The sequence below is a fragment of the Thamnophis sirtalis genome, unplaced genomic scaffold (assembly GCF_051295495.1).
Source record: "Thamnophis sirtalis isolate CommonGarterSnake01/CBP01778 unplaced genomic scaffold, rThaSir2_p1.2 scaffold_5, whole genome shotgun sequence".
In the NCBI taxonomy this organism is placed as follows: domain Eukaryota; kingdom Metazoa; phylum Chordata; class Lepidosauria; order Squamata; family Natricidae; genus Thamnophis; species Thamnophis sirtalis.
In genome coordinates, this window is record NW_028261385.1 from 107,117,630 (window position 1) to 107,142,487 (window position 24,858).

Consider the following 24,858-nt stretch of genomic DNA (forward strand, 5'->3'; position numbering starts at 1 on the left):
AGATGGGAAAATACAACTCTTTCACCCATTTCTTTACGTTTTATTTTAAAACAGCAATTCCTTCCAGAGCCTATACCAGAGCCAAAAGAAAGTGAGCTGACCTTATACTTGTATATTTTCTTGCACAGCTTTAATTCTGAATGCATTGGAGGAATTTACTGAAACATAGGCGGATAAAATATCCACTAGTGAAAGCTGCGATCTGGGTGTCCGGCAGTTACCTTCACTGCAAAATCATCGTTTGGTTTCTAAGCCGGTTTACTCGGGGTTAAGCAAAGCTGCAATCATAATGTGACCTAGAAATGCTATTGGACTCTGTTGGTTGGTTTTTGTTTTTAGTTCTGCATCAAAACCAAATCTTCTCCGGACATCAATATTCCCAACCTGGTTGGCTTTGCGTGACAAAACGCCGGAGACGGCGTTGCTTCCCCATTGCAGTTACTGCGGCGCTGGCCCTTTAAGGACAGGCTCCGCCTCCTTCCTTCTTTTTGCGAATGTTGTAGGAACGAAGCAGACACGGGGACGTGCAGGTACGTATTGCATTGGATAGTGGGAGGGGAAAGGGAGATTCCCCGTACGTACCCCAGGTTGTTCGGCGACCCAATCTGACTCATTAGGGGGAGGAGGGGCTGATCCTTCGCAAGGACTCCATACGGCTGCTGGGAAATGCCAGCCCTGAAGTAGAGAGGAGCAGCAAGGCCTTGGAAGCCTGGCGAGCTGGTTGGCTTCATCCCCAAAGCTTTCCCGGCGGCGGCGACTGGCTACTCAGCCAGGCGTGCAGCAGAGTCCAGGAGGTTCCTGAAATCAAGTCCGGCTTGCGCCCTCGCTTTCGGGGGTTTTTCCCCAGCGCCGCCTGTTAGGATAGTATAGAAAGCCTATTGGAGTCTCAATTGACACCGTCCTGGGTAAGCTCCAGAACTTGGCTTTCAGTCTAGCTCGCTCCTCGGGTTTTATGAAGTGATCAAGATGCGTGTATACAGCACTGCCTGCCCCTGGTGATGGTTCAGTGGCGGGTAGCCCACTGGAGAGGAGAACTTAGCTTAGATTTTGTTACTGAATGGACGTATGCTGGAAAGGGAATGCTCTCTACCGACGTTAATACGTCTGCGTGAGATGTGTTTGTTAGAGTCACTTAATTCATTTGTGGGGGTGTGCGTAAAATGTAGTTTGGAGTGGCTTGTAATTGTAGAGCTTTAAGCCGAGAGTTGTGCAACATGCTAAACCAAATGCTAATCACCATAATTTGCCTTAGCATGTTGTATGAACACAGGCACTGTGCTTTGACAGCCATAGTGTGTGCTTTGCTGCTTTATATAAACTCCAGTAAACCCCACTAAACAGTAATAATGTCAGTGTAAGTGGTGTTTGAGTACCATGCTAACAATAATAGTTGGGTCTGAGCGCCAGCATTTGTGGTTACTGTGTGTGCGTGTGTGTGTGGGGGCGGGGGAGAGGGCTTGGATTAATGAGCCTGGCATTGTGATGTTATATTAAATGATGAGCTGCACCATTTCTTATGCTGGCCAAAGACCAAACATCTGCTCACTGATCTAATATCTGATATGGCAAGGTAACAAACCATAATTCATTGATTGTCATTTTGGGCAATAATAGTTAGTTAGCTGACACTTCCTGGGTTTTCCTTTGTCGTTAACTAATGTCATCATTAATCACAATAAAACTATATATTATATATTATATGTAAATAGGTAAGCACACATATAAAGTAAGTAAATATATGGATAAATCTGGATAGGACTTAGAACCAATTTTGTTGTATTTAATAAAGATTATACTTATACTTAGATAGGTTTTAGGAATGGTGCTCCAAAATTCATTACTCCTAGCAGGGAAATTGAGGTTTCTGTTCCATCTGCTGCAGCAGTTGCACTCCGTGATCCTTTTTGAAGCTGCCCAACCAGGTAATCTAATCATGCAGACAATTTTATATATATTGTAAATAAATATAACCTGTGCAACTGTTTATTCTTTGGACAGGTGAGGGTCGTGTGGGTGTCACGTTCTCCACCACCTACCATGGCAATGAGGGAGTTGGTGGAGCCAGAGTGTGGGGGCTCTAATCCTCTGATGAAGCTAGCTAGCCACTTCACTCAGGACAAGGGCCTGCAACAAGAAGGACTCCAGGGCTCCCTAGTGTGGCCTCCCACTGGCCCAGTAGCAGATGTGGTAAGTTGAACACACTTAGTCTGTTTAGGGTTCTATTGCTCTGTCTTACAATAGGTATAAAGCTGATTTAGAATATTAGGGGCCCTGAAACTAATTCATCTTCTGGTGATGGTACAAAACATTCAGCATGTTGATTCATGTCCCATTTCTGGACTTTCTGCTAATCACTTTGATGCCATACATCCATCTTGTCTGTTGTCTCTGTTGACTTGCATTTTCTTCAGTTTTGTCCAGAATATTTTTTCCTATTTGCATCTATTTTTTAATTGCATTAAAGAGTATGAATTTCACCTTTGTTTGATTCACGACTTATTAGTCGGCTCTTACAGTTCGCTGTACTTTTAGAAACTGTCTCTGAATTGATAGGTTGAAGATATGTGTTTTATTTTTTTTTCATTCTTTGTCACAGTCATAATGTACTGCCATTTAATTAGGAATTTTAGGTATAAAATACTTTCATGTTTGAGTTTATAATTGCACTAAACTGTAATTGGTGTAGTTTAGCACAGTGAGTTAACTCAGCCATCGTGGCTTATTCAACAAATTATCATTAAAATGTGATTTAATATAGTATATAAATTCAGCCGTGAATCAAGATTGTGGAATAGTGTGGCTTGGAATGGTTTTAGGTTTCTTATAGGGTAGTTATTGCTACATACTTAGGGTCAGTAGACTTCCCAAAAATATTTTTTTTCACAGTGGCAGTTTCAAGAGCTGGTTAAAAGTTGATCTGGAAAATTCCTGCTTCAAATCTCATATTTGCCACAGATATTTTATGTAGGCACACTGTTATTCAGGCCAAGCTAGCTTCACATCCATAATGAATGGATGGAATTGGAAAAATGGTAATAAGTATTGCCAATAACCTGAATCTCCCATATTTAGACCTGCAGAGCTCTTTCCTTGAGGATGGGTGGACAGATTGAAACCACAGTTATATCTTTTTTCCCCATGTACAGTTCCATCTGGTTTAAACTTGACCACTCCCATTGTCTAAAGAGTTGTACAAGACCAAAGTGAGATGGGACCTCAGAGGGAAGAGGAAGCTCAAAACAATTACCACATCTCTTCTGTTTTCTAGGTGCCCAAACCTCTTGGAAGAGCCACGGAAGATGATGTAAGCCTTCCCATATGTCTTGTTTCTATCTTCCTTGCCACCTCTGACTTGTTCTATGACTTTATTTCTATCCTGTAACATGCAAATTTCCTGTATCATTTTCTCTGACAGCTGGTGGCAGAGTTCCTTCAAGAGCAGAATGGCCCCATGCTCTCCCGCGGCCCACAAACATTCAAGATGGATGATCTGTTGGCTGAGATGCAGGAAATTGAGCAATCTAATTTCCGACAGGCCCCACAGAGAGGTAAATGTGAACAGGGAAGAGCCAAACACCTTCTGGGCAAAGATGGGCATTATATCTTTATTTTAAAAGTACAAAACCTTTCCCAGATGGCTAATAATGCTGATTTGGAGGAACAAAATACCAACAATATAATAATAAAAGGCTGAAATATGCTATGAACATATTGAGAGGAAGGGGGGGGAGGTTAGCGAATACAGATGGGTGTCAAAAATAGCCAAGTATCAGATCTAGGACACTTGGAGTAGGACAGGCTCTGGTCTTTTGTTTCTAAAAAGAGATGGAGAGTGCTGTGAATTATAGAAAAAAGCAGTTTGGTAGTGGTCTCACCTGTATGGGTTGGTGAGTGTGTTGGGACACTTATTGGGACTCATTCTTGTTCCTCAGCTCCAGGGGTGGCAGCGCTGGCTCTCTCGGAGAACTGGGCCCAGGACTTCCTTGGTGCATCTGATAATGCAGTTGATGTTTCCGGCGCAGATGATGATGATGCCGATTGGTCTCAGGAGTTCATTGCCGAGGTTACAGGTAAGGCTGCTGTTGGGAAGATGTGGGCATCTCTGTTGCATCTAATGGAACAGGCTGGGAAAATCCAAAGCACCTGTAAACGGAATGGATGCAGGATTGGCAGTATAAAGGATCTTTCCTGCATAGTGCTAAAGTATATCTCCTTTTCCCCATGCAATTCTTGTTTACCTTCTTCTTGGCACTCCTTTTTGTCTTCTGTCTTGCCTTCTGAAGACTAAGTCTGTTTTTCTGGAAAACATGTTTCTAGAAAAATACGTTTTGAAAGATCAGTATAGCGTAGTAACAAAGGGATTCAGGTTTAATTCCATTCTTAGCCATGGGATAAAAGGGAGAACCCCATGTAAACTACTTTGCATTAGAGAAAAAAATAGGATATAAATCTAATAATAAACTCTGTGTTACAGTTAAAATAACAATCATGTGCCACCTGAATACATGTTTTTGTAGCATATGATTTGCTCAACTAGAGTTTCCTTGAATACATAAATGGCATTCTGAATAGACCGATAATTTTTCAACAGGGTCTTAAAGGTACAATTGCACTACCTCTTAGAGAAGGAAGATTGTGTGATAAACTTTCTTGGAATCTTGTCCTGTTTTATAGTTATTTGCATAGTTAAATGTTTTATCTAGTCTTATTAAAATTAGTCCAAATTAATATGTTGCAAGTCACCCCCCCCCCCCTTTGCCTTGGTAGACAAGGCAGAATGGCTACTGGGGCTCTGCTTCAGTCTTATCTCTGTGCCTTCCTGATTTCGAAATCATTTTCCCAATCCCAGTTGCATTTCTCTGAACTTTTTCCAGATTAAAATGGGTGATGGTGACTAAGATAACAGTGTCCCAGCTGGAAGACTATGACATAACTTTATGTAATAGCTCATATTTTTGGGTATTAGCTAGGGTATTAGCTCTAGGGCATTAGCTAGGATAATTGAAGTAGGATAGTAGGTATTTATGTGCAATGATGCTTGATAACGCTTGTTGCCTCTCAGTGCCTCTTCTTCCTTTTCCCAGGCTTTTTAGTTAACTTACTTTTATCCCATTTCTACATAGATCCATTATCCGTATCTCCTGCCAAATGGGCAGAAGAGTATTTGGAGCAGTCAGAGGAGAAGCTGTGGCTAGGTGAATCAGAAGATCAGACCTCGGCTGATAAATGGTAAGTATCTCTGTGTCTTCTTCCCATAATTACATGTGAACTCCTTGGACAGAATCTCATTGAGATGCCTGGTAAGGCTTTCCAAATTAAAAATTGGTACCATACAGCAGCTTATCTTTCTGGAAATCCAGCAGCAACAGGAGTGCTGGGATCAAATGATCCTCAGTTCAGAGGATTTTTAATAGTGGGACAGAATTTATGAAAGAGATTCTAAACAATGGAGGATCTTCCAAGTTTACTGAATTGTTGTCCCATATTAGCCCTGTCACATTGGAAAGAAGTACAGGTAGTCCTCAACTTACAACATTTGGTGACACTTCAAAGTTACAACAGCACTGAAAAATGTGTCTTATGACATTTTTCAAAGTTACGACCTTTCCAGCATCGCCATGGTCATGTGATCAAAATTCAGATGCTTGGCAATGTTTTATACTTATGACCATTGCAGGGTCCTGAGAGTCAGGTGATCACATTTTGCAACCTTCTGACAAGCAAAGTCAATGGGGAAGCCAGATTCACTTAACAACCGGACCATTAACTTATCAACTACAGTGATTCACTTAACAACTATGGCATGAAAGGTTGAAAAAAGGGGCAAAATTCACTTAACAGATGTCTCATTTAACAACAGAAATTTGGGGTTCAATTGTCATAGGTTGAAGACTACCTGTACAGCATTTTCTTAAGTCCATTGGGTTTCTATTCCTGACTGCCTGACTAACCATGCTGTATATTGTCTCTTTCTTGATAAATATATGAAATATTCTGAAGATGGATTAGATTCGGCAATTTTGAAGAGTTAAAAGCCAACTTGTTCTGAAGACAAAAAAGTAAACACCCTGTATGTGATATATGTTCAAGGTGGAGTTATAATACATATAAAGTCGGACATACACGTTCAAATGCAGCCATGCCTTATCTCTTGCACTCCTCTTAAGTAGTGAATTAGCAAAGAGGGCTGCTTGCATAAACTCTGATGGCAATTCATTTTAGAGCTTGCCCCCACCTTCTGTGAAGAAAGCAGAATTAGAAACTGATGTCAAAGACAATTTGATGCAGTATCCAATAGGAGCAACTTTCAGACAGTGGGTGGGTGTACTGTATTCCAGAGACCCATATATTCATATCTAGACAAATGTTTGCAAAATGTGCTTCATGGTATTTGTGGTGCTGAATTTGGCATCCAGTTGAAATACTGAATGAGGTTATCTAAGGATTTGGGGTAAGATCGAATTCAGTTTATATTTCAGCTCTGCTCAGATTCAGGTTTCACTATGTATTCAGTGACTAAGATCAATAGAGGAGATGGAGTTTTATCAAGTGAGTTCAGTCAAATAAATGGCAGTGTTAATGTAGGAAATTTATCTAAATAGAGATAATTGTTGCATCTCCCTTGAAGGACCTTGTAGACAATTCAAGATAGCATTAAATCCAGACTTATCTTTGGATGTTAAGGTGGTATCTGTGCTACCTTTTCATTTGGATTGATTCCCAGCTGCATTCTCTTTTTGGATTGTATACAACTAGACTTCATACATGGTGGTATATCTAAACTAAGGGACCAGTTGAACTAAGCTACTAGATTGACCTGGGCTAGATACGTAAAACACATTTTTTCAGAGTTTAAAATATCCTTTAGGAGCCAGTTTATTCTGGATACAAATCAGTGTATTTGTGTACTCCTTGAAGCTTTTGATTGCCTAGTTCTGGATAATAAAAAGTTTGTTTGTTCTCTCATGTCTCTGTGTAAACACCAAGATCCTTTTAGGGGCCGCCTTAGGGAATGCCCGGAACTTAGACTTTTGTCAATTTTTCCCTAGAAACAAAACAGTTTTGTTATAGTTTGTGAATTATTTTAGTTATTTTATATTCATGTCGTAAGGGTTGAGGCTATGTTCTACTAATTTTCTTCTGTAGATGAAATTGACTGGAGTTTGTTTTTTATTTTATGTTTATGGTATTTGTAGACTGTCCTGATCTATGTTAATTTTTTTTAAGTTAAAATTTCATGTTGTGTTTTTATGTTAAAATTCAAACAAGGGTTTGAATTACGAACTGGAACCTGGGATAAATACTAAATAAAAATCTATAAAATTTATATGCATATAAACCGATGGGTAAAATCACTTTTGAACATAGCATTGTTTTAGTTTATCCCGACTCTGCCTGGTTTGTTCTGGTTTAGGTATGAGGAATACCAGCCTGAAGACGATCTGAAAAAAACAGCTAATGATTTTCTTGCAAAAGTGGATGATCCCAAGCTGAATAATTCTGAGGTAAAAATACGACTGGTATTTTCTTCAAAAGGAATACCGCATAGTTGTAAGGCTGGAGATAAAATAATTGTGGGTATGTGCATGCTGGCTTATTTGGTCCTGTAACTCACTTGAACACCACTAACTATCAACATTTTCAGGTTCAAGAGCCATATGTGTACCTATATATACACAAGCTCCCTGCACCCCTTCTGTGCTTCTTTGTGCCTCGTCTTTTCTTCCAGATGTCTTGGTTTAAAGCACTCAGTATGCATTGCTATGAATCATTTGGGTTTTCTCCAGCCTGCTGACCATCTGACTGGTTGGGCTACCAGTAACAGAAAAATGAGGGAAGAGCAGTGGTGGGATTCAAATAAATTTACTACCATTTCTGTGGGCGTGACTTGGTGGGCGTGGCAGGGGAAAGATACTGTAAAATCTCCATTCCCTCCCCACTCCAGTGGAAGGTTACTGCAAAATCCCCATTTCCTCCCAATCAGCTGGGACTCGGGAGGCAGAGAATAGATGGAGGTAGGGCCACTCAGAGGTGGTATTTACCAGTTCTACGAACTACTCAAAATTTCCGCTACTGGTTTATCAGAACTGATCAGAACCTGCTAAATACCACCTCAGGGGAAAAGGGCTTGTTATGGGCTTCTCATCTCTCAACCCCATGAAAAAAAGAAATGCAAAGGCTCCCCCCCCCCTCCTCGTGCTTAGTTGGATTGATTTACTATTGTTACCTCATATAGAAAATGAAGGATTCTACACCTCTTGATTTTCTTAAGGATAGCCTTTCTTACCTCTGGATGTGTTGGGTTTCAAAATTTATCATCTTCCAGCCAACCTAGCAGTTCTGAAGACTATTTGAGAGAAGTAGGGTTATTCTTGTAAAAGAAAAGAACCTGAGCAACTCCATTTGGAAAGGCTGTCTTAGAAGATTGGTGCTTTGCTGCCAAGAGTGTAATATGCTGGCTATAGAATTGTGGAATTTCTCCTAGTGAAATCCTTGTTCATGTATGAAACCTTCTGGGCAATTATGAGTAAAACCCATTAGGAAATGAGGGGTTAAATAGAACCTCCTCTCTCTGCTGCAGCCTTCTGCTCTTTCATCAGGGAATCCCTTACACGGCATCTTAGTAGTTCTTGTCCTCAGTATCACAATGGAGTTTTTCTTAACGCAGACACCCTCCCCTGCTTCCCCTCTGCAATCATTCATGGTAGAACAGCATTCATTTTCTTAAGGATTACTTAGGAACTGTGAGGCCAGATTTACTCTTATTGTCAGATCAAGATAAATTTGGGATGAGTCTGAGTAAAAAGATGTAATTCTGTAGCACGACTTAACCTGGGTTTTGGGCTGTATAATAACCTTTTTGGAAGGTTTTCTAGAAATTTATTGCTAGCATTGTGCAATTATTTTAAATTACCACTGATTCCCATGTGCCCAGTAAAGCTGAACAGGTCTCTTGCCTTTCCTTGAAAAGTCTGCTCATGCCAGATGCAGGCTAATTCAGGCAAAAGATATATTTTGGAGGTATAAGGACATGAATAATGATATGGTCTCTACCTGTGTCTCCTTTCTTCATGCAGTTCCTAAAATTTGTTCGCCAGATTGGAGATGGGAGGGTATCCATCGAGGCCAATCGGGTGACCATTAATCCCAGGGACCAGGATAAGGCAGAGCAATGGGCAACTGAGTTTATTCAGCAGCAGGTACGATTCCTGGCTGCTGCTTTCAGTAGGAGAACTCATGGCAGCTTGCTCCATGTAGCCAGTAAGTGGATTTGGGGCCCAGAACTGAGCAGAGCATCTGTAGATGAGGAGCAAGACAAGAGTCATTCCTGTCATAATTCTGTAAAAATAGCCTGAAAGTTATACACGTTGCTTTCCATTATTTAGCTGTCATTTGAAAGATTTTCCATCTCTGTCTTCTCCTTTTAGGATACATCTGAAGCCTGGGTAGATCAGTTTGCACACACTGGGAATGCGCTGGAGCCAGATTCAGAATTTGAGCAGGCCAAGACTGCCGTGGAGGTAATGGGCATGGCTCTCCTCCTTCTGCCACTTTTAATACATTTATTTGAGGAAACTGGATATTTTCTTTCTCTCCTTTCTCTAGTCAGATGTGGATTTTTGGGACAAATTGCAGGCTGAGTGGGAAGAGATGGCCAAGCGAGACGCAGAGGCTCATCCTTGGCTATCAGATTATGAGGATTTTGCCAGCTCCACTTACGACAAGGTACTGCTGTGGAAAGAACGCTGTGCTTTGCCCTCTCTGTTCCTCACTTTTCTTTTTGATTGTACAACTCTTACTAGTGAGTATGTGGATAGCAAATGTTATTTAAAAGAAGGTTGATAACTAACAAGCTGTTATGCTGTCTATAGAAAGCATAAATAGATCCTTATTTTTAAAAAAGATAACATGGAATAAACAGTGTCTTTTTCTTTGCACTATCTTCTTCCTCTCCTGCTAACTGTGCCTGCCTCCACATTTTTCTCATTTCGATGCATTTTGGCTCTGGGTGATCATCCAAATGCATCCTTCAGTGGTTTTCCACTTCGGATCCCCCAGAGCCAATAGAAGCTGGGCCCCGAAGCGAGCAGCGGGGACATGTTGGCAAAGTGTTCAAAGGGCACATTTTGATGATGGCTAGATGCAGATATCTGCCCCTGCCTTCTCTACAAGTGTTAGTTTTTCAACATTTCTATAATTTTGGAGGCAAGCGAGCTATGCTGATTTTCCTGCAGAAGGTAGAAGATGTGTCTAGAGATAGAAGATGCTCTCTGCTTACTGCACCTAAGACTCCACTTGCCTCCTTCAGTGCCGTTTCACACTCAGACTCTGATTAATTGTCAAGGAAAGATGCACCACTCTGGGCTTGCAAGCAGAAGAGAAAAGCTGATGGACTAATCCTTCCTCTTGTTGTTCCTTAAATAAGCAGCAAACCCTGCTGTGGAGTAGCAAGTGTCCCATCTCTTTCCTAACACCCTGGGAGCAGCCTTTAGAAGCAACTAATGTTTTGTTCTTCCTCCCTTGTAGGGATACCAGTTTGAAGAAGATAACCCTGTACGGGACCACCCACACCCTTTTGAGGAGGGGCTGAAATGTCTGGAGGAGGGGCATCTCCCCAACGCTGTCTTATTCTTTGAAGCTGCTGTGCAACAAAAGCCTGACCATATGGAGGTGAGTGAAGGAGGGCCAGGATCGCTCAGCTTATGTCAAATGGCAGCTTAGCTCCTGTGTGCTGCAGGGAAGAGCAACTCCGATCATGTGGAATTAGATTACTGTATTATTTGGAGTATAAGACGCACCTTTTTTCCCTCAAAAAGGAGGCTGAAAATCTAGGTGGGTCTTATACACTGAATACAGCATTTTTTTGCCTCCTGAAACCCCACCCCCTTCACCAAAATGGCCATACATAGCTTGTAGGAGGTTTTCTGAGAGCTCCTGAGGGCTGGGAAGAGCAGAAATGAGCAAAAAACAGGCTGTTTTTTGCTCAATTTTGCCCCCCCCCCCAGTCCTCAGGAGCACTCTATAAGCTTCCTAATGCCCTTTTTTGACAAAAAATGGGCTGTTTTTTTCTCATTTTTGGCCCATTCCACTCCCACAGGAACACTCTACAAGCCTCCAAAGGGCTATTCATGCCCCTTTTTTGCGGGGGGGGGGAAACAGGCCTGTTTTCATGAAAAACGGGCCATATTTGGGAGGTTTGCAGAGTGCAAAAAGTTTGTTTTTTTAATTTGCCTCTTCAAAATCTTGGTGTGTCTTATACTCGGAAAAATATGGTATATTCCTTTGTGACATTTTTAATTGGAAGTGTGTGTTCTTTACTTGGGTGCCAAGGACTCATGTGTGAACCGTTCCAGTTGGCACATTCTAAAAAGCGAATTCCTGGTCCAGAGAGTGAAAGGTCTATCCAAAGATACAGCAGAAGCAAAGACAGTTTTGAGGTTTTCCCGCAAAAACCGAGATAGGTAAAACTCCCCTTCCCTAGGCTCCCACAGTTGATTGTCCACCAATTACATGCAGTGCTTTTGTTTTGGGAAAACTGTCTGAGCAGTTTCAACAATTCTCAGGACTTGACCTTTGTGGGTATCTCCTCTCAGGCAGCAGAGGGCCCTCATGCATTCCTTAGCCCTCTCCCCTCCCTAGGAATTTACCAAACCTCCCCCCCCTCCCGTTTCTGTTCGACAAACTACGAGCCAAAATCAGGTGCAGGTAACGATGAAGATGAGTCCGTTTTGATATCACATTCCTCTTTTGCAGAACTGGATCAGAATTGCTTCAGGACGGACTTTAGTTCTTCGGTCTCCTTCCTGCACAGGGCTGGTTGTGTGCCACCTTCTGGCTCATAATTTCTGATTGTTTTCCCAAAACTGGGTTAACCATGAGAGGGAAGTTGCTGCTTCAGACACCAGTTGGGATTTTGCCTTTATACCCAGGGGTGGGTTTCAACCGGTTCGCGGCGGTCCCCGCGAACCGGTTGGTCGGCGAACCCGGAAGTAAGTAACTTCCGGGAACGGCAAAGGGCCCACCCACCCACCCGCGCTCCTTACCGGTCTTTGAAGGCTTCTGCGCTTCCACGCAGGCGCATGGCACACACAGCGCCTGCGTGATTCTCCGCGAGCAGCTGGATGGCACATACAGTGCCTGCGTGAGTCTCCGCGAGCAGCTGGAGCATCGCGCAGGCGCTAAGACGCATGCGTGAACTGCGCAGGTGCACGAGGACGCCGCCGGCCCCCGTTCCAACCGAATCGGTTGGAACGGGATTAGCAACCCACCCCTGCTTATACCTCACCATTCTGATCGTTCTCCAGAGCAGCTGCTTGAGTATGGTTAAGTCACTGGCTCCCAGGGCCAGCTGGTTGCTTTTGATGTGCTATCAAATGAACGTCCCTTCCTCCCCAGCAATATTTTTTTCCCCTGCAAAGGCAAAAAAGATGGTGAGGAGAAAAGAAACATCGTCCCTTTCTTCCATGCTGCTCTGAACAGGACTCTTGTTTTTGTCATTTTCTTTGTATTAGGCTTGGCAGTATCTGGGAACCACCCAAGCTGAGAATGAACAAGAGCTTGCTGCAATAAGTGCCCTCCGACAGTGAGTAGCATTCCTGAGCAGCAGACGTGCGAGGCCTTGGGACCTTCCAGTGTGGTAGTCCAAAGTCCAATGATGCTAAGTGTTGAAGGATGCGGGGTGAACCTAAGCTGTACCCTTGCATCTTTTCCTCAGCTGAAACAAAATTAAATCCATTGTTTGCAGCTGGCCCTTTGAAGTGGGGTCAGCAGGTGTTTCTCCTCTTAGCGCAGATAGAATTGGCTTGGCAAATCAAAGGGGTAGGGTTGCACCAGCTGCATCAGTTGTATCACTTACTGCAGTGGTTCCCAAACTTGGTAACTTTAAGACTTGTGGACTTCAACTCCCAGAATTCTCCAGCCAGCAGAGCTGGCTGGTGAATTCTGAGAGTTGAAGTCCACAAGTCTTAAAGTTGCCAAGTTTGGGAACCACTGACGTACTGTATGGTTTTCCTATAGGTGCCTGGAGTTGCAGCCCGGAAACCTCACTGCACTCATGGCTTTAGCTGTCAGTTTCACCAATGAATCGCTGCAGAAGCAGGCATGTGAAACCTTGCGCGACTGGCTGTACCACAAACCGGCCTACGCTCATCTGATGGGAAAAGAACCCGAAGGGGAGAAATCTAGCCCAGGTCTGGGCTCCTCCAAACGTGTTCTGGGTTCCCTCCTAACTGAGTGAGTCCTCAGAATGAGCAATAAATGGGAACTGGGCAAAGGAAGCAAGATGGGACTGGCGGTTGCCCTTCCTACCACATCGGTCTCTTCGTTCTTCCCTTCCTCAGCTCACTTTTTCATGAGGTGAAGGAATTGTTCTTGGCAGCTGTCCGTAGCAACACCGATGTGGTGGACCCTGATGTGCAGTGCGGTCTGGGTGTTCTCTTCAACCTGAGTGGCGAGTATGAGAAGGCTGTGGATTGCTTCACTGCTGCCCTGAGCTCACGGCCAAATGTAAGGAAGGCACAGGGGGGGAGAGGAAAAGGGGTAGTAGGAGAAGGTGGCATTGCTTTCTCGCTTCAGGCTGCTTCTGACTGCAGGAGTCGCTTCTTAAGAGTCTTCCATACCAAAAGTGAAATGGAAATTAATGGGGAAATACCACTTTTGGTATTTCCCCATCGATTTCGAAGTGCAGGTCACACGATGCGACAGCCATCTCAGTGCCCCCCCCCCTCGAATGGTATGGTTGTCGTGTGCTTTTAAATTGTGTATTGTTATGTTCGTCTTTTTTATCCCTTGTCTGTACCCCCTTCCCTGACTTGGATTGTGAGCCGCCCTGAGTCCCCTTCGGGGAAAAGGGCGGCATGTAAATGCAATAAATTCCAATTCTAGTAAAAACTAAGAGAAGCACTTACGAATGCTAAAGCTAGAGCACTTCTGTCATTCCCAAGCAGCCTTTACCGCAATCTTGCAAAGGAAGTGAATCTGTTTCCTATGGGCATGACTGATGGGAGGCTTCAATCTGACAGAGAGATGTCTCTGCCCGCACCACCAGTAAGCTTATGGCAGAGCCAAGAGCTGGGTTTTTTGGTTGTTATCTCAACCCCTTAGCTATCATACTTCCCCTGCAATCTTTATCTGCTGTAAGGGAAAGAGAGAAATGTAGAATGACTAAGACACTTAATCGCTGTCAGTCCAATCTGCTTCACAGGATTGTTATTGAAGGGGAAAATGGGAGGGAGGACTATAGAAAAGCACGGTGAGATAAAGATCAAGACTAAGCAAATAGTATTGAAAGTTTGAGAAGAATGGGACAGAGGGGGAGGGGAGGAAAAACAAAAGTTCTACCATGTCTGACCGAACCTGGTTCCTTCTTTCTAGGATCATCTCCTTTGGAACAAGTTGGGAGCCACCTTAGCCAACGGGAACCGGAGTGAGGAAGCTGTAGCTGCTTACCGGCAGGCGCTGGAACTGCAGCCGGGCTATATACGTTCTCGTTACAACCTAGGCATTAGTTGTATCAATTTAGGAGCCCATAGGTGAGTTGGCTTTAAAGCTGAGGTTGGTTATACTGCTGCTTTTGATTAGATGAGGCCACCATAGACTTGAGATATTACATGAGCGGTGGATCAGGCAACTCTGAAAGAATATTCTGGAGAAATTGGCATCCCAGTTGACTCATAGTGCCTTCACTCACTTCACCTCCTCTTTCAAAAAGTCTTATTCACTGGCTTTTGGTGTGTCTCATCTATTGTGGTGCTTAAAAGTTTGCGGACCCTTTCAATATTTCTGCACAAATACAATCTAAAACATGATCTGTTTTCCACACAAGTTCTAAAAGTAGATCAAGAGAACCCAATTAAGCAAAAAAGTCAAAACATCATACATGTTCATTTATTTACTAAGGATAGTGGTTAAAGTGCTGGCGTAAAAACCAAAAGATGTTGAGCTCTGCGCCCGCTGTAGGCGTGAAAGCTAACTGGATGATTTTGGGCCAATCACACACTCAGTTCAACTCACCACACAGGGTAGTTGTTGTGGGGTAAATAGGAGCCTTTGCTATTTTCACTGCTTTGAGTTACCTTTAAAATAACAAAGGTGACGGTAAAAATCAAATAAAAAATGATCCAAAGTTAAGTATTTGTGCGGGCAAAATCAGCAAAGAACGACTAAGGTGTGTGGGAAAAGAAAGCCTTAGAATTGCTCCCTCTTCTTCCCCATGTCTAGCCTTAGGGGCAAGTCTTGATTGTGAGCTACTCTTGATTCCTTCTAACTCCCTTCATTGTCATTGTCTTGACAGAGAGGCTATAGAACACTTCTTGGAAGCCTTGCAGATGCAGCAGAAGAGTCGCGGGCCACGGGGCCAACAGGGAGCCATGTCTGACAACATCTGGAGCACCCTCCGTATGGCCCTCTCCATGATGGGCCACAGCAACCTCTATCAAGCAGCAGATGCCCACGACCTTCCTACCCTCCTACAGGCTTTTGCTCTTCAGCAGTGACTCCTGGATGGGCTCCCTTGTGAATGCAGGAGGAGCCCTCCCCCATACTAGTCCCTTCTTTCTCTTCCCACACAGACAAAAATGGCCGAGTCAGGGAAGCTTCCCTTTTAATTCTCAAGCTGTCCCTGGAAACAGCATAAACACCTATTTTCTGTCTCCTTTTTAGGGCAGGTCACTGGTTTACATGTTGTGCTGGATCTGTAAAATTAAGCTTCCTTATCCTATGCAAATCCAGCAAGGAATGGTACCTACTGTGTGCCTGTCCCAGCCTGCAAAATTTAGTTTAGGAAGGGGGGGAAAAAAGCCCCTTGAGCAGAAAAGTATTTAGATTTCCCTTCAGCGGTGTCTTCTAGGCACAGATTTAAAAGTAGTGTGCTTTTTTGTTATAGGTCAGTCTCCGTGATAACAAGGAAAGGAATTCTGGCCCTTGAAGACGGACATTAGTGTTACCTGCTAAATCTCTTGCAGAGTATTTATGCTGATGTTCTTTGCACATCCGGTTAAGATGGTTTCGTTAGGTTGAAACAAAATATGAATTTTGGACTCTGGACTTGAAAAGTGCTGCTAATTTTACAGGGACAACAGAAAGGGAATGAACACTGCTTATGAAGTAGCAACGTAGCCGATGTCACCATCCCAGAGATGGGAAAGGAGCAGCTGGGTATTTATTAAAGCAAGAATGTATCTGGGAAGCAGCAAACTTGGCAGTTACCAGAAATGCAAAGTGTGGGCCAAGAACTTTCTCTTAATTACCCCTCTGCCTTTTCGGTTCCCCATAAAGTGGTTGGGCTATCTCTTTTCATCAGGCTTTTCCCTTTGGTGTAATTGGCTCTTTATAAATATATGTATATGATTTTTGTTGGGAAAATGTTTTTAAATTGTAAAGTATTTTGTATAATAGAAAGTGAAAGAATAAAACCTGCCAAATTAAGCTGTCAGGTTTTCATTTTGTCCATTGTTTGCAAGAAAACATCAGGGACCACCATCTAACCACTATCACTGTTAACTTGCATATTTTTTTTAAAAAAAATCTCCCTTTCTATTATAATTCACTCTTTTTGTACAACTTTGAGCTACGTTTCTGAGGAGTTTCACTCATGTCTGCCATAATTGGCCTCCTCAGTCATTCTCAGGTTTAGGCGAACCATATTAATACTCACTTCCAGGTGGTGAAAGCTGTGAGTTGCTAAGGCCCAAGGTCATTTAAGGGAGATTGGAAGGTATTCATTTGGAACTCTTTATAAAATCAGTCTTTTCAGAGCTTTTGTCATACATTTTATTCTATTGAGGTCTCCTTTAAAAGGGGAATAAAGCTCAAGAAACGGTGATTAAAGAAATAATTGTAGAGGATTTTTCCAGACCTCAAAATGAAAAAGGCCACTGGGTTATCTTTCATCTTGACCTTCTTTTTCCTTTGATTTATGACTTTGCATGATGAATAAATTCAGACAGTATCTAAAATACATTATTCAGCTTCCTATCTATTTTTATTGACTCTGGGCAGGGACCAGCAAGAGGAGGAAGCTGAATGCTTCCTTTTCTGACCCTCCCACCAACATTTTAATAGTAGAATAGATAGAGAGTTGCACGATGCTGATTTTCTTATTACACAGTTGAGAGGATGCACACTGACTCCTTCAGGCATTAACAATTAACAATTATATGTAAAGCGGTCCTATTTCAAACTCTCGAACATTTATCAGTGAAGCTGCTTTTCCCCTTAATTTTGAGGGTTTCCCTCCCTCCTCCATTAAATGGTTTATGCTTAATATTAGTTGTAGTTTCCTGTCTTGTTTCTAGGATGAGTTTTAGACATGTTTCTAACAGGTAATTCTGAAATATTTAATTTGGAAGGATTTGGGGGCAAGGGCAAGTTTAAAAAAAAAGAGTCTTAAAATGCTGGGACATGTCCTCTTTTATTTAGCTCTCCAAAAGACACACATTATCAGCTTATCTTACATCTTCAAAATTCAGGATTTGAGGACATACACAGCCATACAGTATAAACATTACAAGCAATACAAATATTAACTGTAACATACAAGAATAGACTTGGCATCCCTTTAAACAACCAGTAGTGAAACTTTGTGGTATATTACAAAAAAAGATAAAGAGCTAGTGGTGTAAGGTCAAGTGCTGGCTGCAGAAGCCTACAGCTGCTTATGCTACTGACCTTTTTTAAATTTTAAACAGCTCATTTTATATGGCCCAGAGAAAAGAGTGAAGGGAATGATTGAGCCATTGTGTAGAAATAAAGCTGGTATAGTTAAGGCTGCCTATTCTGACATCTCTGGGGTGATATGTGCTGCACTTCAGCTACTGCTTTCCCTTTTAAGTGTGTGTGTGTGTGTGTGTGCAGTTGCAAGGTGTTGGTAAATTTATAACCTACAGTGATGCCCAGAAGTGGTTTATTTATTTTTTATTATTCAGTCCACGTATTACCTTTGAAAATTAGAACAGTTATTGAACTTTTGGCTGCCTATAAAATCTGTATTATTTCTTAAATTTCTTTTCACATTGGTGTACTTCCATTGTCTGTGCGCAATGCTTCCAAAGCTGCCCCTTTTAGCTTTGTTTTAGAGAACAAATGAAGTGAGATTCAGTAATGAGCACAAGGGGAGAGAGAAATCACTCCTTTTCTTACTTTAGAGCTCAGGATGAGACCAAGGAATGGGAGGGAATGCGTTCATGGCAAAGCCATATAGGTTTTAACATGAAATTAGAATACATGTTAAATGTATGAAGATATTTGAAGATACGATGGCTATGTGTGCAAATGACTTTAAAAGGGGAGCAGATACATAAAGACATTTTTAACAGCCATTTCATGTGATTATTGTAGAAAATGTGAATCAGACTGCTTATGCTGGGGAGAAGCAACAATAGAATATTGTTTTCATACTTAGCTTTTAGAAGCATTTGTGGGATAGCTCTGAGAAACAGGATTATGGCTTAGATAAATCTTTGATATGATCAAAGGGAAACTATTGAATTTTTTAAGAACTAAGGAAACTATTTTTGTTTTAATATACATTGTTAGAAGCAGCTTAATTGACTAAACTTATTTTTAATCCCTTTTAAAATGTTATGTCTAGCTTAGACCTTAGTACTTAACTATTATCACTAGTGTTGTTATGAAAGTGCAGCAAAGTGGCATGCAGACAGAAATTATTGCTCAAGGTATTTGCACCAACTGCAAGTGGGGGAAGCAAACAAATCATTTAGTATGATGCCAGTGGGTAAACGGCATTTGTTAGATATGAAACTAAGTTCCTGTTCAACCAACACAATGTTTTCAGCAGTGTGACTTGGCAGAAACAGATGAAGATATCAATGAATGTTAACTAGGTTAGACAAGTTTGGAAGGTTCATAACTACCCTGATGAATGGTGACCTCCCCCAACTTCTTCACAAAGAAATTTACCCATGAAGGAGTTCAGGAAGAAAACCTGCATTTGGCCTGTTTTTCTCCCCAGTGACAAATGCATGACCACCACTCACAAGAAAGAAACTATGACTTGTTGTAAATTACTTTTATCATCCTTACAGCTTGCAAGACTATTTTTAAATAACTAGAAAGTAATTAAGATATTCAGGAGATATATGGAACACGGCTAACATATATAACTCAATAGTGCCATTTGGGGCATGGTCTCTGTATTTTTCTTAGTGGCTTTCCTAGTGGAAACCTCCAAGCTCTCCAAACTTGGAGCCCTGGAATAGAACTGGGATGACTCTAAGACCAAATGTCCTATCATCAGCCTCACAGAGTACCATACACTCCCCACCCCCACCCCGCCAGTTAAGTTTTCTTGTGGGAGGACAGTGAGGGTAGAATTGAAGTTGAAATATTATGTATACATCTTGAGCTCCTGAATAAAATCTGAAACATATAATACAGTACATCTAACAAGCAGGTATGTGTACTTCTGTGTATATATGTATATGTGTGAGTCTAACATCCAATGAAGAAAATAGGGTACTCAATCCACCTTATGACCAAGCATAAACAGTTGGTTGAAGAACCCAAATGGTACCAATCTACTTTCATTCAATCAACTTTAAAGTCACAAGAATATTTTAAGATTTTAAAGCCACATGAAATGACTTTTCTGTCTTCAGCCTTAGGATTCCTATTGTTTATTTTGAACCAAACCAGGGCAACCTTTACTTGCTGTGTGGAATTACAGCAAAGGAAGCTTTCTAATGCATGTTGGAGAGATGGCTGTTGACTAATATGAAAGGCTTCCAGGACTAGTTCAGGACTAGCACGTGGAAACCATTCTGCCCTAAATAAACCATTCAATCTGAATGTAGATTTCTTTGTCTGAAAAAAAAACCCCAGCATCAGTGAGCTTAGAAATAAAAATCCCCTGAGGTTTCTAGCAGATAAAAGGTATGCTTTTTCAGACCCTTTCCATACAAAATAATCTTAATAATAAAATCCTTAATGCTCTGGTAAGGATATATTAAATTCTTGTTACGTATTAAGCTATTTGGGACAGACAGGTTTAATTTTATGACTTTCTTTAGCCTCAATATGAGGTATAAGGTCTGCATCATCCAGGCTTATATTTACAAGAATTCTGAAAATTTCAAGGGAAAAGAGTATAACTCTGTGTTGATTATAGCTCACATCAATTATTTAATGTCTTCAGAATGCATTGAAATTTGAAATAATCCAGGGGCACTTTAACTACCATATACATAACACTGAAAGCCATTTTGTATTGTTTTTTTGTTAAGACTCCCCAAATCGTAACCTAAATTTTATTTTCCCTCAAAATCTGCCACTTCAGGATTAAATTAGATTTGATGAAAAAATCCAGTTGACTGGATTTCAAGACTTTTAAGAACAGCTTTTGGTATGCAGCAGTGGTGGGATTCAAATAATTTACCAACCAGTTCTCTGCCCTAATGACCAACTGGGTAGGCGGGGATCGGTGATCATGTGGTCATGACCAAGTCAATGTCACTCAGTCCTGAATAGGTGCGAACTGGCTGAATCCCACCACTAGTATGCAGGATGATAAGGGAGTTGATTTTGGGTGTTAATCAGGTCCATGTTAAGTTTCTTCTACTCACCAGCATTCTTACTGGAGATCCACTACAAATTTCTTATCGTCATTGAAGCAATCACAGAGAAATATATCTACCTTTTACATCCAAGGTAATATCTTTGTCCAAAGGTATTAAAACATTAGTTCCTGATGGACCGTCTGTCTCTCATAACTATGTCAGATGTAAGTTAAGTAGTGACTTAAATCCAAATGTATACTTATTAGTTTCTTGTTATTCCCAAACAGAAGCCATAGTATTAACAACATACTATTAATAATAGTCCTGGATAAAGTAATAAAACTTTGGATCTAGTTATATGTTTTCCTTCTACATATGAACAGGTCTTCTACTTATGTGTGGAAAGTCCAATAAATAATAATAGGTCAAGGTTGTTTTGCTGTTTACGGATTGGGCTTTTTTGTTATACTGTACATTTAGTCTAATATGCCTTTCTGTGTTTGTATGTGTTTGGTTTTTTTCCCTATTTCCTTTTAATTTTTGCATCTGGTTAATGTTTTTCTTCTTGTTGTGCATGTGTATAAACACACAAACATGGGACATCTAAGCAGCTGCTGAGCAAGCACAGAAATTTGTTTGGAGTACCATAACTGAGAGAGAGCTCATCTGTAGTCTATGCAAAAATCGTTTCATGGTTTGTCCAAGTGGTTTCACTTTAGCTCTCTCATTTTTGGGGAAGGAGCAGTCATTCTCTGGTGAATCTTGTTCAATGAATGGAAGCCAGAAATCCCTGCCAATCTACTACAAATCACCCACCACCGTTCAGTAGATCCTAAATTACCTCCCATTCACCCGTGAATAAATAGATAGTTAATTCCAAAGCACTAGAGTATACTCCATAAAAAGGCATTAAAAACAGAGAAGTATCTACATTTCCCCCTCAAACAATTGATTCACTTCAGCAACTGCTTGCAATCTACGATAATCAGGTTAAGAAGGCTGCATATTGCATTGACCCATGACTTGATTCATTGGGGTTAATTAAATATAGTGCAATTGGGCAGAATTTGCACATCATACTAAGCTAAAATGCAATTGACTTGGGCTTAGCATAGACATACTACACCTGACGTCAAACATCCAGATGCTCCTTGAAGAAGTTAGTTCTCTGAATCTGATGCCAGCTACCAGCAGTCCTTGCACCTGCAGCCCAGATCTTGGTGCATGCCTACTTTAGCATACTGCACTAACCCAGCCACTCTTCAATATACTCTCATAGCTCAAATGGAGTTTTCCATTGCATTTGTCAATGTACACACAATTTTGCATCATTTATATGGATACATAGAAATATTTCCAGTATGTGGGAAAATGTGAAGTGATTAATCTGTAGAACTTTTAGAAAAAGAGGGCCCCCTCTTATGCTATGCAAATACAGGTCCAGCGGAAGATTCAATCAGAACTCATTACAATCAGACTTAATTTTACTTCTGGCTTCTTGCTCAGTTCTTTCTGTATGAATAGGAGCTTATGGAACTCAGCCTGGCAACTTCGGTCTGTAAAACACATTTTAAAGTACAGGAATTGCAGACATTAGAGTGACCAATCTCTGACATTCATTCCACATGTGGCAAAACCTAACATTTAACTATACCTGCCATTTATTTGCCCATTAAAAAAATTTCTAAAGTCACAGAACAAGGTTAAACTAACTGCATATTTTTTCTATTGAAGTATGATTCAATTGATACATTTTGAAAACATAACTATATTATATTGAACTAGCTTACTTCATAATTGAATCTGGTTCTGGTTCTATACCCTGGTTCATAACAGAATCTGGTTATCTCAACAATTGTCCTTGTTGTGCTGCTGTGTGCTTCTTATTTCCTAAACTTTTGGATATTTTTTTTCCTAATTTGTGGGGGACACAACTTCTTAGATCTGCTCTTCTCCATTTGAAGCTCTTTTGATGCACAAAAGGCCTGCTAAGGGTAGAGATACCATCCAAGGCTGACAAGAAAAAAAGGACACATTTTCACTCTATTTCTGTACTTTCTCTATGACAATGTTTCTCAATCTTGGAAATTTTAAGATATGTGAAGTTCAGTTGGCTGGTGAATTCTAGAAGTTGAAGGCTGAACATCTTAAAATTGCCAAGGTTGAGAAACTGCCCTAGGAATACGGCTTCTCTTCCCTTACTCTGCCTTCAAGGTGAATTAAATTTGGATTTTCTACATCAGTCTCCAGGACAGTAGCACTGGATAACAGGGTGATGTCTCTGAGGACCACAGAATTCTACTTTTTAGATATGAAGCATCTGCTATGGCTTTATGTGTTAAAATATCACTATTTATAATTTTAAATACTTTACAAGTTCAAGCTACTGGCTGAACATTATTTAACATGCTTCCATGGGTACTGGAGAATATTTTCTAAAGCAAACCGTGTGACTTGTTTTATGTAAAGCAGTAAGTTTCATCTTGTTGTAAAGTTGCTAAGCAGTTTTACATATAAAGGGGAAATAATATATACATGGAAGAAAAGGGATAATGTACATTGATGTAAAAGCAGAGCATGTTAATGGAACCTTTGACACACTCGCAAGTTGGTGACTTGGACCTCTGCAGTGGTAGAAAGGAGAATAAGAAAAAAAGTTCTTCTATAGGACAGCTGGGAAAGATACCTTCTTGTCCCTCCAAAGTTTTCTTTCTTGCATCTTCCACAACCATAGGCGGTTGCACTAAAAGGATAGCTAAAGACATGCTAAGGAACTGTTTCTCTCAGCTTTCCTTTGAAAGTGGATATAACTTGCTGAGTCTAACAGAGGAATTAGAGATGTGTTCAATTCTTCTCTCCATCCAGGAGAAAATTGCTCAATAATTGGTTCTTTTCCTTTGATTATGAATGGATGGCATTCTCTTTGATGGAGCCACTGCCTACTAAATCCCGCAGGTATGCAGCTGACAAAGAAGGTGGCCCTTCTACATGTTCTCCTTGCTTGGTTTCTCCCACTACTGATTCTGGGATGCTGGATTCTTGATTTGAGGGAATCTGGAATTTGGGCTCCAGTGATTCATTGCCATGCAGAGGAAGTAGGGCTTTGTGTCGCATGAGACTATCATCACTATTGCGGGCTTCCAAGGAGTTTCTGTGCTTTGCATTTTTATTGGCTATAGCATTTTTCTGATGCTCCTCAAAGCTTAGTGACAAGGTGACAGTTCCACCACCAAAACTTACCTTCTGCTTGCACCCATGTTTTTGCTGTGGTTCTGCAGATGTTGGTATCGAAAAGGGCTCCTCGTGGTTGCTTTTGCTGCTAATGGATGAGGATGGGGTAGAGCCTGAGGAGCCCCCCAGACTATTGGACCTCTTGCGGGACACATTGCTGCGTCGCAGTGTAGCTCTGGCTGCCACTTTGAAAGCATGAGCAGCCGTGCTGCAGCGTACTTCTTCAATGGTGTTGCGGGAGGGCTTAAAGAGGATAATGTAGACCTTGTTGAAGAAGATGCATGCTAAAAGCCCAAAGCTGGCTGCCAGAATGGCAATCACCTCCACTGCTGAGACAAATTTGCCATAGGTACTGGCATAGGCTGGTATAAAAGAGATCCAAACAATGAAAAAAATCAACATACTGAAGGTGATGAATTTGGCTTCGTTGAAGTTCTCTGGCAGTTTGCGGGATTTGAAAGCAAAGAAGAAGCAGATAGCAGCCAGAAGACAAGTATAACCAATTAGGAAGCCCAGTGCCATCAAAGAGCCCTCATTACAAGTGATAAAGATGATTTCATCCTCCATTTCATGATTACGGAAACTAGAAGGGGGAGCTGTATAAAGCCAGATGACGCAGATGACAATTTGCACAAATGTGCATAAGAAGACCAAGAGGAACTGAAGGTTAAGTCCCCACCACTTGCGATGGAGGCTTGTTGGTATCTTAGCCTCAAAGACCAGAAGGACACGATTGGTCTTCACCAGAATGCAGGAGATGCAGAGTACAAAGCTGATACCAAAGGCTGGTTGTCGTAAGCGGCAATTCCAATCTTGAGGCTCACCAATGAAGAAAAGGGAGCTGGAAAAGCAACAGAGCAAGGAAAACAGGAGGAGATAAGAGAGCTCACGGTTTGTGGCCTTGACAATGGGCGTGTTGCGAAATCTGGTAAAGACTCCCAGGACAAATGAAGTTAAGAAGACGCCTAGTACAGCAAAAAGCGTGAGAGCAATTCCAAATGGTTCTGTCCAGGACAAAAATTCTATTTGTTTGGGAATGCAGAAGGTATGGTTTTCATTGGACCAGAAGTTTTCAGCACATTTCTCACAAGTGCTGGCATCTGGAAAAGACAAA

The 24,858-nt window shown here is 41.4% G+C and overlaps 2 protein-coding genes across 4 annotated transcripts in view; one reads left to right on the forward strand and one right to left on the reverse strand.

Annotated features, from left to right (window-relative positions):
- The first annotated feature begins 412 nt into the window (after nucleotides 1-412).
- Nucleotides 413-16,425, forward strand: PEX5 (peroxisomal biogenesis factor 5). Of its 3 annotated transcripts, none has more exons than XM_087716462.1 (16): nucleotides 413-530; nucleotides 1,999-2,187; nucleotides 3,269-3,304; nucleotides 3,416-3,548; nucleotides 3,933-4,070; nucleotides 5,124-5,229; nucleotides 7,415-7,505; nucleotides 9,078-9,200; nucleotides 9,429-9,521; nucleotides 9,607-9,726; nucleotides 10,528-10,671; nucleotides 12,513-12,583; nucleotides 13,018-13,233; nucleotides 13,341-13,506; nucleotides 14,374-14,531; nucleotides 15,293-16,425. In XM_087716462.1, exons 2-16 carry the CDS (start codon nucleotides 2,038-2,040, stop codon nucleotides 15,492-15,494), a joined length of 1,947 nt encoding a protein of 648 aa, XP_087572588.1. In that variant the 5' UTR covers nucleotides 413-530; nucleotides 1,999-2,037; the 3' UTR covers nucleotides 15,495-16,425. The 3 variants fall into 3 exon arrangements, with proteins under 3 accessions (XP_087572588.1, XP_087572590.1, XP_087572589.1); XM_087716463.1 differs by lacking the exon at nucleotides 413-530 and adding an exon at nucleotides 647-905; XM_087716464.1 differs by lacking the exon at nucleotides 9,078-9,200 and having other exon boundaries at nucleotides 414-530.
- Nucleotides 16,426-20,824: 4,399 nt separating this feature from the next.
- Nucleotides 20,825-24,858, reverse strand: part of CASR (calcium sensing receptor) — a 57,485-nt gene continuing 53,451 nt past the window's right edge. Inside the window, exon 7 of the mRNA XM_087716465.1 lies at nucleotides 20,825-24,844. Within this exon, the coding sequence (XP_087572591.1) occupies nucleotides 23,415-24,844 (1,430 nt within the window). The 3' untranslated portion in view covers nucleotides 20,825-23,414. The remainder of the gene's footprint in view (nucleotides 24,845-24,858) is intronic.

Coding starts and splice junctions, on each gene's coding strand:
- PEX5 (XM_087716462.1), top strand. CDS start 2,038: ATGGCAATGAGGGAGTTGGTGGAGCCAGAGTGTGGGGGCTCTAATCCT. Junction 7,506..9,077: donor CCAAGCTGAATAATTCTGAG/GTAAAAATACGA, acceptor TTCTTCATGCAG/TTCCTAAAATTTGTTCGCCA. Junction 10,672..12,512: donor AAAAGCCTGACCATATGGAG/GTGAGTGAAGGA, acceptor TCTTTGTATTAG/GCTTGGCAGTATCTGGGAAC.